Source organism: Primulina tabacum, chromosome 8 (genome assembly GCF_025594145.1).
Source record: "Primulina tabacum isolate GXHZ01 chromosome 8, ASM2559414v2, whole genome shotgun sequence".
NCBI classification, from domain to species: Eukaryota; Viridiplantae; Streptophyta; class Magnoliopsida; order Lamiales; family Gesneriaceae; genus Primulina; species Primulina tabacum.
In genome coordinates, this window is record NC_134557.1 from 39,832,952 (window position 1) to 39,846,186 (window position 13,235).

At 33.0% G+C, this 13,235-nt stretch overlaps 1 protein-coding gene across 1 annotated transcript; it reads left to right on the top strand.

Annotated features, from left to right (window-relative positions):
- The first annotated feature begins 9,523 nt into the window (after positions 1–9,523).
- Positions 9,524–10,808, top strand: LOC142552547 (BURP domain protein USPL1-like). Its single transcript, XM_075662232.1, has 2 exons — positions 9,524–9,694; positions 9,790–10,808. Exons 1-2 carry the CDS (start codon positions 9,638–9,640, stop codon positions 10,597–10,599), a joined length of 867 nt encoding a protein of 288 aa, XP_075518347.1. The 5' UTR covers positions 9,524–9,637; the 3' UTR covers positions 10,600–10,808.
- Positions 10,809–13,235: the final 2,427 nt, after the last annotated feature.

Below are 13,235 nucleotides of genomic sequence, written 5' to 3' on the forward strand. Positions count from 1 at the left end.
CCATGAAAATCAAGAAGAAATTCTTGGAATATTAAAAGATATTCAAACAAGAATTCAAAAACTAGAACAACAACCAAGTTCTAGTAAAAGAACTTCAGGAGGAAGATTATCATCATCATTTGGTACTGAACCTTTGTTACATCAACAAGGAAAGGTCAAAGTGGTGTCAAAACCTTTGACTGAACAAGAAAATATCTTCTTTCAAAATTTATCCTAATTTATTCTAAAATTCCTTATAAAATAATTGGGTATAAGGTATTAAAAAAGCAGGTCCAAGTAAATAAACATGATTTAAGTAACGTTTAAGCCCACTCCACCGGAAGTAATATATTGCGTTATTTGAACGTTTATATTAAGAATAACTATTGTCATTTGCATACCAAATAAATAAAAAAATTGATTTTTAAAATTATTAATTATTGAGATTTTAAACTTTGTCGATGTCGACTCACTCACAACACAACACGTATATATGATTAAAAAAAGTTGTAACTTATATATATATATATATATATACACACACATATACATACACGTTAATGGTCATTTTTAATTGGTTAGTTTGACACTGTGCAATGGTACGTTTTTTATTGATATTTTTGATGCTATGATAAGCTTCATCTTGATTTATTTTACTTCACATCTGTTGAAACGACAAAGCTTATCATGATATATATTTTTTGATAATTGGTAATTATTTTATAATTTAAAAAATTTTAGGTTCGTATTGATAATTTTTCACTCTTGATTAAATAATGATAAGATGCAATCAAGATTTGTTTAAATTTTGTGACGAGATTTCGTGCATATAGAAGCTTGCTAATATGCTTATATTATGATGCTAAAGTATTAATTGCGATATACGGACTTTTGGAGAAGAAAACGTAAGATTGTTCATTGTGTGTCGCGACAACTGCTGCAACAAGGTTATGACAGTACCACTATATCATTCTGATGGACACGATGGACAAATTGTACATTCAATAAGTGAGTGTCATTGATGGACACGATAGATAATATTAAAACTAGGATGTGTCTCACTATATTTCTACTTGTTATGTGTAACTTGATAGAGAAAACCTGAAAGTTGACTCAGAAGCCAACATTACATAAAAAATTAGGTTCTGTTGTGAAAAAGTAAAAATTTATGGTAAAAAGTAAAAATCTCAAACTCTCAAAATTTACCAAACTACACACTTTATAATATTTTTCTCTCTACTCAATTGTATCAAATCTTTACAAATGGAGACCTATTTATAGGATTTCTTTGGAAAACAATCCAAAAACAATTTCATAATTACATACATCATCACACACTAATTTTCAATATTCAACACCTAATTTTACCTAATTTTCAACATTCAACATTATAATTTTCAACAAAAATATTTTTCATATTTTCAACACTCCCCCTTGTGATGATGATCATGATACGATGATGTCTTCATTACGTGATTTTGTACTGCCTCGTTAAAAACCTTACTAGGAAAAACTCATTGGGATAAAAACCATAGTAAGGAAAAAAGAGTGCAGTCACGTAAACTCCCTCTCATGTTGACATGAACAATTCTTCACAAATTTCGTAGATTGCGCATCTCAATATTATATATGTGCTTTCTGAATATTGTCGTAGGAAGTGCCTTTGTGAAGAGATCTGATGAGTTTTCACTTGATTGAATGTGACGAACATCAATAAATTTATTCTCCTCAAGCTCCTTGGTGAATGCGAAGAACTTAGGAGGAATATGTTTAGTTCTATCGCTTTTTATGTATCCTTCTTTCATTTGAGCTACACATGCAGCATTATCTTCATATAGTATCACAGGCTTTTCGTCGAATGATAATCCACATGAGATTTGGATATGTTGGCTCATTGATTTTAACCACACACATTCACGGCTTGCTTTATGTAGTGCAATAATCTCGACATGATTTGATGAAGTTGTTACAAGCGTTTGTTTCTGTGAACGCCAAGAAATTGCAGCGTGCCTTGTGTGGATCAGATAAGTATCCAGCATCGGCATAACCAATTATACTTGGATTAGCATCTTTTGAATACAAAAGTCCCAAGTCTGTCGTTCATCGTAAATAACGGAATATATGTTTAATTCCGTTCCAGTGTCTCTTTGTTGGATATGTGCTAAATCTTGCCAACAAATTTACGGCAAAAGATATATCAGGCCTTGTACAATTTGTAAGATACATAAGGGCATCGATAGCACTTAGATATGGTACTTCTGGACCAAGAATATCTTCATCATCTTCACATGGACGGAATGGATCCTTTTCTATGTTTAATGATCTAACAACCATTGGAGTACTTAAAGGATTTGATTTATCCATATTAAAACGTTTAAGGATATTTTCTGTATAATTTGTCTGGTGAACAAATATTCCACATTTTTTCTGTTCAATTTGTAAACCCAGACAATACTTGGTTTTTCCAAGATCTTTCATTTCAAATTCTTCCTTCAAGTATGACACAACTTCTTGAATTTCCTTATTCGTTCCAATGATGTTTAAATCATCAACATATACAGCAATAATTACGCATCCGGATGTTGTTTTCTTAATGAAACACAAGGGCATATTGAATTATTTACGTATCCCTTTTTCATCAAGTGATCACTTAGTCGATTATACAACATTCGACCGGATTTCTTTAACCCATATAATGATCTTTGGAATTTCACAGAATAACATTATCTGGGTTTTGAACTTTGTGCTTCAGGTATCTTAAATCCTTTAGGGATTTTCATATATATATTACTATCAAGTGATCCATATAAGTAAGCTGTAACAACATCCATAAGACGCATTTCTAAAATTTCAGATACCGCCAAGCTAATCAAATATCGAAACGTAATTGCATCCATCACGTGAGAATACGTTTCTTCATAATCAATTCCAGGCCTTTGAGAAAAACCTTGCGCAACAAGTCGAGCTTTATATCTTACTATTTCATTTTTCTCATTTCGCTTTCGAATAAAAACCCATTTGTATCCAACAGGTTTTACACCTTCAGGTGTAAGGACTATAGGTCCAAAAACATTACGTTTATTTAGCGAATCCAATTCAACCTGGATGGCTTCTTTCCATTTTATCCAATCCTGCCGATTTTTACATTCACCAAAAGATTTTGGTTCATGATCTTCATTATCATTTATGATGTCGATTACCACATTATAAGAAAATATATCATCAATTTCTTCTATATCTTTTCGGTTCCATATTTTTTCAATATTAATATAATTGATAGAGATTTCATGATTCTCGTCAGTTTGTGGTTCTGACAGAACACTTTCATCATCATGTGTTTCTTCAGGAAAACCATTCTCTATTTTGTGATCATCATGTGTTTCTTCAGGAACATCATTCTTTATTTTGTGATCATCGTGTTTCTCTATGAATTTTCTTTTTCGAGGATTTTCATCCTTGGAACCGACTGACCTTCCACGCTTCAGGCGTTTAATGACATCATAAGTATCTTCAATTTGTTTCTTCGGAATTTCACTTCGAGCAGGGGCATTTGCAGTATATATAAATGATTTAGTTACCCTTTTGTGTCAGCAAATGCATCTGGTATTTGATTTGCTATTCTTTGCAAGTGCACAATTTGCTGTAAATCTTTTTCACATTGTTTTGTTTTTGGATCCAGATGTAACAATGATGATACATACCATGTAATTTCTTTTTCGGTATGTTTCTGTTCTCCCCCTAACATTGGGAAGATTTCCTCATTAAAATGACAATCAGCAAAACGTGCTGTGAACACGTCGCCTGTCTGAGGTTCAAGATGTCGAATGATTGATGAACTATATAACCGATATAAATTCCAACCTTTCTTTGAGGTCCCATTTTCTTTCGTTGCGGTGGTGCAATAGGCACATACACCATACATCCAAAAATTCTCAGATGAGAAATGTCTGGTTCTTTACCAAATGCAAGCTGCAATGGGGAGTATTTATGATATGCACTTGGTCTGATGCGAATTAATGAAGCAGCATGTAAAATTGCATGTCCCCATATAGAAATAGGGAGCTTTGTTTTCATAATCATTGGTCTGGCAATCATTTGCAGACGTTTAATCAATTATTCAGCCAATCCATTCTGTGTATGTACATGAGCAACATGATGCTCAACAATGATTTCCATAGACATACAATATCATTGAAAGTCTGGGAAGTAAATTCACCAGCATTATCAAGTCTAATTTTCTTGATTGTATAATCGGGAAATTGATTCCTCAATTTTATTATTTGAGCAAGTAATCTTGCAAATGCAACATTTCGAGTTGACAATAAACATACATGTGACCATCTGCTGGAGGCATCAATCAATACCATAAAGTATCTGAATGGTCCACATGGTGGATGGATTGGTCCACAAATATCACCCTGAATACGTTGAAGAAACATTGGTGATTCAGTTTGGATTTTGGCTGGTGATGGTCTTATAATAAGTTTTCCAAGAGAACATGCTTTACATTGAAACTTATTATTCTGAAAGATCTTCTGGTCTTTCAGCGGATAACCATGTGTATTTTCTATAATTCTTCGCATCATTGTTGAACCAGGATGTCCTAATCGATCATGCCAATTTGTTAATATTGAAGAATTATCAACTACCATGTTTGATTCAATGGAACTTATATGTGTATAATGCAATCCAGTAGGGAGCATTGATAGTTTTTCAATCACATATTTCTTTCCTGATTTATATGTGATAAGACACATATACTTCTCATTCCCTTCATTCATTGTAGGGATGGTAATTTCCTCCGAACCCGTTGGGGGATCCGATACCCGACCCGAATAGAAGAGGGTATGGAGGGATTTTTAGACCCGATTAAATAATTGAGTAATCGGATATGGGGATTCTCGGGTTTGGGTATGGAGGCGGGTTTGATATAATCCGACCCACACCCGACCCGAATACCCGTTTAAATTATATATATATGTATATATATAGTAATTATATTTATTTATATTAAATATTCATCTTCTCAAATTCAAGTAAATCGATACTTTTTCTTTTCTCTTCTCTTCCGCTTTCACTTTTACGTTTCAAGGTTTTACCGCTCTTTTATTTTTCATTCAATTTTTCATCTTCTCCATTGATAAGTTTATTCCATGTTTACCTTCAAAAAGTGAAAATATTTTATTTTTATTGAATTGCGTACTTTTATTCAACTAATATAAACTATTTTTAATATTTTTTATTTTTTATATTAAGTTTATTTTGCAAATTTTTATCATTAATAATTTTTCATATTGTTCATTTAAATAATTTTTTAAAAATTCATAAATTCATTGAAACAATTTAAATTTGAAAAATTTCAATTGTATATAATAATAGGGTATTTGGTAGGGTATGGGTATCCAATAATCCGATGGGTATGGGGATGTGGATGAAATTCAATACCCGATGGGTATGGGGATGAATTTAATAAATGGGTATGGGGATGGATGTATGGAATCCAACCCATACCCTACCCATTGTCATCCCTAATTCATTGTTTGAGTATCATAACCATGAGAATATATATCATTAAAACTCAACAAATTTCTTTTCGATTGTGGTGAATATAAAGCATCATTGATAAAAAAATTTGTACCATTAGGTAACAAAAATTGTGCTTTACCACATCTTTTAATCAAGTCTACAGGACCTGATATTGTATTCACCGTTGTTTTTGTTGGTTTTAGTTCCAAGAAATATCTTTTTTCTCGGAGGATAGTGTGCGTTGTACCACTATCGGGTATGCAAACTTCAGCTTTGCTCATAGCATTTTCCATATTTGAACTTCAAAAAAAATATGCAATGAAATAAAATTACTGACAATACATATGTAAATATAACACATATCATAATTGTACAATAAAACATTATTATATGAATACATAAATTATTGTACATTTATATTCTACCATTATATTGTTCATTTTCAGAGAAATCATTGAGAAAATCTGTAGCATCAATATTGTTCATTTCTATCCCACCAACATATTGATCATTTCCAGAGAAATCATTCATAAAATCAGCAGCATCAAAATGAGTTGAATCACTCAAACGGTCACTTCGTTCACTGAAGTTGGTCTCTTTTTCTTTCCCCTTTATCGATTCTTTATAGAGCTTGCAAAGGTGCTCAGGGGCTCGACAAATACGAGACCGATATCCTGTAGTGCCACATCTGAAACAAGAACTTTCAAATCTTTTCGAGTGATTTTCATTAACACTCATGTTCTCATGATGCCTTTTCTGTGGATGGTTCGTGACGCCCTTTTGAGATGAGTTATAAAAATAACTATCTCTATTGTTTTCAAAACCACGGCCTCGACGACCACAACCAATCCCACGTCCACGTCCACGACCATGACCTCGACCTCGACCTCGACCAAAACCTTGTCTCTGGATTTGATTTTGGTTTCCAGGTTTAAATTTATTTTTACTCACAGCATTTACTTCTGGAAATGCTGTTGATCCAGTGGGTCGGGACTGATTATTTCTCATTAATAGCTCATTGTTTTTTTTCGCCACAAGAAGACAAGCGATGAGTTCAAAATATCTCGCAAATCCACGCACTCTATATTGTTGCTGTAAAGTTATATTTGATGCGTGAAACGTGGAAAATGTTTTTCAAGCATTTCCTATTCTGTAACCTCATGTCCACAAAATTTTAGCTGCGAGATTATTCGATACATCGCTGAATTATAATCACTGACTTTCTTAAAATCTTGGAATCTTAACATATTCCATTCATCACGGGCGGTTGGAAGTATAACTTCCCTTATATGTTCAAATCTTTCTTTCAATCCTTTCCACAGAGCCATGAGATCTTTTTCGATGAGATATTCACATTTTAAACCTTCATTGAGATGTCGACGCAAAAATATTATAGCTTTTGCTTTTTTTTGTGATGAAGATATACCATTTTCTTTAATGGTCTCGCTTAGACCCAATGACTCAAGATGCATTTCTACATCGAGAGTCCATGGCATATAATTTTTTCCCGTGATGTCGAGCGCAACAAATTCGAGCTTTGTCAAATTTGACATGGTGGTACTAAAAAATTACGATGCATTTTATTAGTTCATGAATATTGCAATACAAAGTAATGGATAAACAACAAGTACAAGCATTTGTAAAAATAAAGAAAACACACGATGAGGATATTCTCCGATAAATAAAAGACTCGTGAGTATGATAACCAAAATAATTAAAAATAACCTTGAGAAAGCCATCTTCTTTTTTCTTCGAAAATTTGATGAAGAATAATTTTTAGAGAATAGGAAAAAGTTGGAATGATTGAAAGAGTTTGTGATATCATATTTATAGGCCAAAAACTAGCTGTTTTGTTACCGTTTATGACTGTTGGTGTACAAAAAAATAAATGTATGTATTTGTATAATTTTATGGTAATAATATGGTGTATATAATATTAGTCATGTTTAAATAATTATGTATATCATATCACATTATTATAATAAAGTGTCATAAGTTATTTTGTTTAAAAATCTTATAGGCTTTTATACTTGTCGTATCCCTTACCGGGAGTGTGGGATGTCGTCTTAACATCCTCCCAGGATTTATAACAAGTTTTTGAAAAAATTATTTTTATTATTTCTAATAATAACATTATATTATATATTAAATATATACACAATAAATAAATAACAGTAAAATAAATATTATTACTTTTGTTACATTTTTCTTCTGTTTGGAGCTTGGAAAAGTATGGAGGACTTTTAGAGATTCGTGCTGATAACGTGTTGTGAAAAAGTAAAAATTTATGGTAAAAATTAAAAATCTCAAACTCTCAAAATTTACCAAACTACACACTTTATAATATTTTTCTCTCTACTCAATTGTATCAAATATTTACAAATGGAGACCTATTTATAGGATTTATTTGGAAAACAATCCAAAAACAATTTCATCATTACATGCATCATCACACACTAATTTTCAATATTAAACACTTAATTTTACCTAATTTTCAACATTCAGCATTATAATTTTCAAAACAAATATTTTTCATATTTTCAACAGGTTCTGTATTTTTCTGAACACCATTTTTTTAATTTTGGGGTGGGGAAGTCACACCCTTTTCAAACACTATAAAAATGTATTAATTAAATATGTACTGTCTCAACCTATGGTGGCATCACATTACACGCAAAGTCAAACGAATACTAAATTTGCAAAAATATATCTTTTAATGTGGTCAGGAATATTGGCCCGCAGTGCAGCATATCTCAGATATATTATTTTTTCCCAAACTTTTTTATATAATTTTTTGATAGATTCAATGTGGCCTAGGTATGGTTTTTCAATTTTTTAATTTAATATTGCTTATTAATTTAATCTTATATTTTGAGTTATTATCTTGAAAATAGAGTGATTTTTTAAGAAAATTATTTTTTCATTGATATACAACAATATCGAGCCAAATAATGGATGAGACAAAAACGTTGAGTCTCTTCTTTTGTAAAAAAAAAATTGATTCGAATAAAAAAGTATAAATAAAGAGTGAGTCTCATGTGAGACCGTATCACAGATCTTAATCTGTGAGACGGGTCAACCATACTCATATTCACAATAAAAAATAATATTCTTAGCATAAAAAGTAATAATTTTTTAATGGATGACCCAAATAAGATATCCATCTCACAAATACGACCCGTGAGACCGTCTTACACAAATTTTTGCCATAAATATAATATCCATTATATATATTTTCTGGGATATATGATTTGGGAAGCAGATCAGGAAAATATAGATAAATAAATATATTCTGAAAATCGATTTCATTAATTTCTCTGATAAAGTCGAAAAGAATACCATATATGATGTTATCTTTTGAAAGGCAAACAAAATCCTTATTAAAAGCGTGTGTATATAAAAATATTAATTTAATTATTAGTAAGAAAAATTAAATTACTAAGAAATGTGTATTTCATTTTTTTAATGAAATAAGCCCTATTTACTTTTCTTTTAATAAAAAATTAAAATCCAGAATATTTTGTACTATAAATGTTGAATAATTAACTTTAATTATTTTCGTTTACCTCATGCGTTGTATCAGTATTTTCTTCTCGATCTTTAAAATTAAAGTCCGAAATTTTAATTCAAATTGTATGTGACCAAACTGGAACCAACACGTCACGAACCACAACCAGAACCAGAACCAGAACCAGAACCATACTTAAGCCGGTCAATCTCGACTTCATCTCCCATCGAAATCGAAATCATCGCTTCCAAAACCGAAACCATCGATTTTAATTAAAATCATTATCAGTCCGGATCATATATTTATTTCCGTGAGACGAGTCTATATTTGGAATGAAAAATAATATTTTTGACATAAAAAATAATATTTTTCATGATTTGGATCAGACAGGAGATGTATCTCGTAAAAATATCAATGAGACGATTTTTTTTTGCGATAAAATAATAAAATAAATAATCTTTAAAAGAATTAAATTCTATATTGGTGTCATCCCTCATGTCCTCTTTCCACTGGCCATATATTTTTTAGTTGACTTTCACGAGAAAACATCTCTCTCTCAAAATCCAGAACATAAAGTAAAGACTACTCAGAATTGCAAAAGAGCTTCAGGAAATTACAGAAGACATGGCTTCCCTGTTCGGTTCGCTCATCTTCCTCCTCTGTTCCCTGCTTTCGCTTCAGGTAATATATAAAATCATTATTATTTCATGGCTGATTCTCAGATTCCAGGCCAAATTCTTACCTGTTTCATGAATTTTACTGAAACTCTTTTGCAGCGCTGTCTCCAATTATCCGAAGCACACGTGAAAGATTTGCACAAATATGTACCTTTTGATCCCATGAGAGCTGCGACGGATCATGGAGATAACCATCTTCAATCACGGGTCGAAAATCAAGGCGTGGATCCTGAGATGAACGTGTTTTTTCACCACGATGATCTCGTGATCGGGAAAAGGATCCCCATCTATTTTCCAAGAAAAGATCCCCCGTCAGCTTCTCCCCGTTTTCTTTCCAGGGAGGAATCCGGCTCCATTCCTTTCTCCACAGCCCAATTCCCCGAAATTCTCGAATTTTTCTCTTTCCCATCGGGTTCCAAACAAGCCAAAGCCATGAAGATGACGCTTCACCACTGTGAAGCTAAACCGATCAGAGGCGAGACTAAAATCTGCGCCACTTCTCTAGAATCCATGTTGGATTTCGTTAACTCCGTGTTCGGGCCCGGTTCGAAGTTCAAGGTATTGAATACCGAGTACCTGAATGAATCGATCTCCACTTTGCAGAACTACACAGTCCATGAAAACCCGTCAGAGATTCCGGCTTCGGAACTAGTTTCATGCCACAGATTGCCGTACCCTTACGCGGTTTTCTACTGCCATGCTCAGGTGGGAGACGACGTGCTTTACAAGGTCCTGGTGGAAGGGGACGACGGTGGAAAAGTGGAAGCTGGGGCGATCTGCCATATGGATACCTCGCAGTGGGATCCGAAGCATGCCGGCTTTCGGGTTCTGAAAACTAGGCCGGGTGCGGCGCCTGTGTGCCATTTCTTCCCGGTCGATAGTCTTGTATTTATTCCTAAGTCGAGTTGATCTTGGACCAGTTATTACATGACAATGTCCCCCCAAATATGTGCAAACTTTTGCAAGTGAATAATGAGAAAATGCCAATGAAATTGCCAAACCATTAATTATTGAAGCTTTGATTTCTAAATTATTGTGTCACTGGGGCTTCTATGTATTCAGCATGCTTGTATATGAAGTTGTAGTAGATTATAACAGTTGATGCCTCCCTTGTTGATAAACTAGTGTGCGGGATTGTTGGAGATATGATATATTGGATCGTTCAAATTAAAAATTTTTTTTTTGTATCATTTTTCGTAACATTCTTAATCAATGAGTTATAACTTCACAAATAATTAATATTGCTTTTGATTTCGATAGAAACTCGAAAAATAGATTTTAAATAACATAGTGAAGGAGATATGCATTTTTCAAATTCATCAAAATCACCTTATATTTATGAGTATGTCTCTTGTGAGACGGTCTCATGAATCTTTATCTGTGAGACGCGTCGACTCTAACGATATTCACAATAAAAATTAATACTTTTAGCATAAAAAGTAATATTTTTTCATGGATGACCCAAATAAGATATCTGTCTCACAAAATACGATCTGTGAGACCGTCTCACACAAGTTTTTGTCTATATATATATATATATATATATATATATATATATACATACATGTTGGATCCCGGTTTTCTACACGCCCAAACGCAGCGGAAGTTTTAAAATTTTTATTTATTTTGACAATCAAAATATGTTTGGACGCTCGTATGATTTTAACAAACATTCATAGGGCGTTAGAATTTTATACCTTTGGTGATTAAATCACACGGCTCCAACTATTCCGGGTTTAGCGGAGATAGCTCTTGATGAAAATCCCTACGAACTTTCTTCAATTCTTCTAATCAGGTCCACGACCAGAAGATTTGTTCCTCTTTCAAATAGCACTAGAATATTTGAAAGAAGTTTTTACGTTGAGATCAAAAATTTTAGAGATGACTCAAATCTTTTTCACTTGAAAAATGGTCAAAAATATTTTTGAGAATTTTTTGAAGTGATTTTCGTGTATCACCCTTGGGAGAGATGGATGCTACCTTTTCTTTTTATTTATATATTAAAAACAAGAGCTTTTAACCTAAATTTCATAATTATAGATTTAGGTCCCTTAATTAAATTCAATGGGCTTTGTTAATTAAATGCACTAGTCAAACTAGTTTAATTAATTATATTAAAGTCCATTAAGAACTTTAATCATTTAATATGTTGGACTTGTACTCCTACAAGCCCATAAAACATATATCTCATCATATTTAATTTAATATTTAATAAATTTAACCTTTGAGCTTAATAAATTAAAAATATTATAAATTCAACTCCTTGAATTTATCACCTCCAAAATTTAATATTTAATAAACTCAACTTTTGAGTTTAATAAATTAAATCCTCAAATTTTATAAATTCAACTTCTTGAATTTATTCTCTCCAAATTTCATAAATTCAACTTCTTGAATTTACTATCTTATAAATTCAACTCCTTGAATTTATTTTCTCAAAATTTAATTATCATAAATTCAACTCCTTCAATTTACTATATCATAATATAAATTCAACTCATTGAATTTATTCTCTCAACGGGAACAAACGATCCAGTGCTTGTGTGACCCTCAATGGTTCAGGGATACAGCTAGCCGTGGGTTCACAACTCTTTGTGATTCAGGACATAATCCTTTATTTGGGCTTATCCTAGTTAGCCTCATTCTTTTCATCAACGCCTTGATCAAGAATGTCAGAACTCATTTCTGATTGCACCCATCGGATCATGGTAAGAGCGTCTAGTAGCATCGCCCCATGATCCCCTAGGTATCACTGATAGTGCCTGCAAGAACCAGCCGATTATGATTAACGTACAGTACGGTCCCTTCATCTCATATATCCCGATCGAATCTGCAACCATTGGTTCATCGAAGGTTGCATATTAATTCGATAACTATGTGATAACTATAATAGTGGCATCGCCTGTACTATTGGAGAACTCCTTCTCCAACGTACATCTCATACTCTGGCCAGAGATTCCATGCACTATTATTTCATTAGATCACATAGGATATCCACACCCGCAGGTGAGCGGTGAATCCCCGACTACAATGCACTGGCTCCTATATGTGTCGCAACTATACCCAACCTCGCCACCTGATGACTCTCCTAGAGCCGGTAAACTAGTCAAAGCACAACCCTAGCATATGGAGCCTCAGTGTTGTCCCGGGTCGTAAGGACTAATGGTGTACAATCATAACCACAGACTTATCCTCTTGATGAATGATAACCACTTGGAAAGTCTGAGAGAGGGTTGTTCGGTATAATCATCATATGACTACCCATCTGTATGTTTGGACATCTCTATGCCCTTACCAAGAAACGCAGTACACAACATCACAGATGCTAGTCTCGAGCTCAAGCGGCCTTTATCCCTGTTTTAGGCGGCTGAATCGACTAGGAACGAATTTAGAATATGCAGTGTTTACAAATGAGTTTCAACATCGAATTACGATTCATTTGTATTAAAGCATAATCAAGGACTTTATCTATGCTGTTTGCATGGGTGTACAGATAAAGTATAACAAGACCATAAAAAGTGTAATTATATTAAAATAAAGATTGT

Excerpts from the sequence above, each read along its gene's own strand:
- LOC142552547 (XM_075662232.1), top strand. The coding sequence starts at position 9,638 with ATGGCTTCCCTGTTCGGTTCGCTCATCTTCCTCCTCTGTTCCCTGCTT. Across the intron at positions 9,695-9,789 it reads GTTCCCTGCTTTCGCTTCAG|CGCTGTCTCCAATTATCCGA; the intron begins GTAATATATAAA and ends ACTCTTTTGCAG.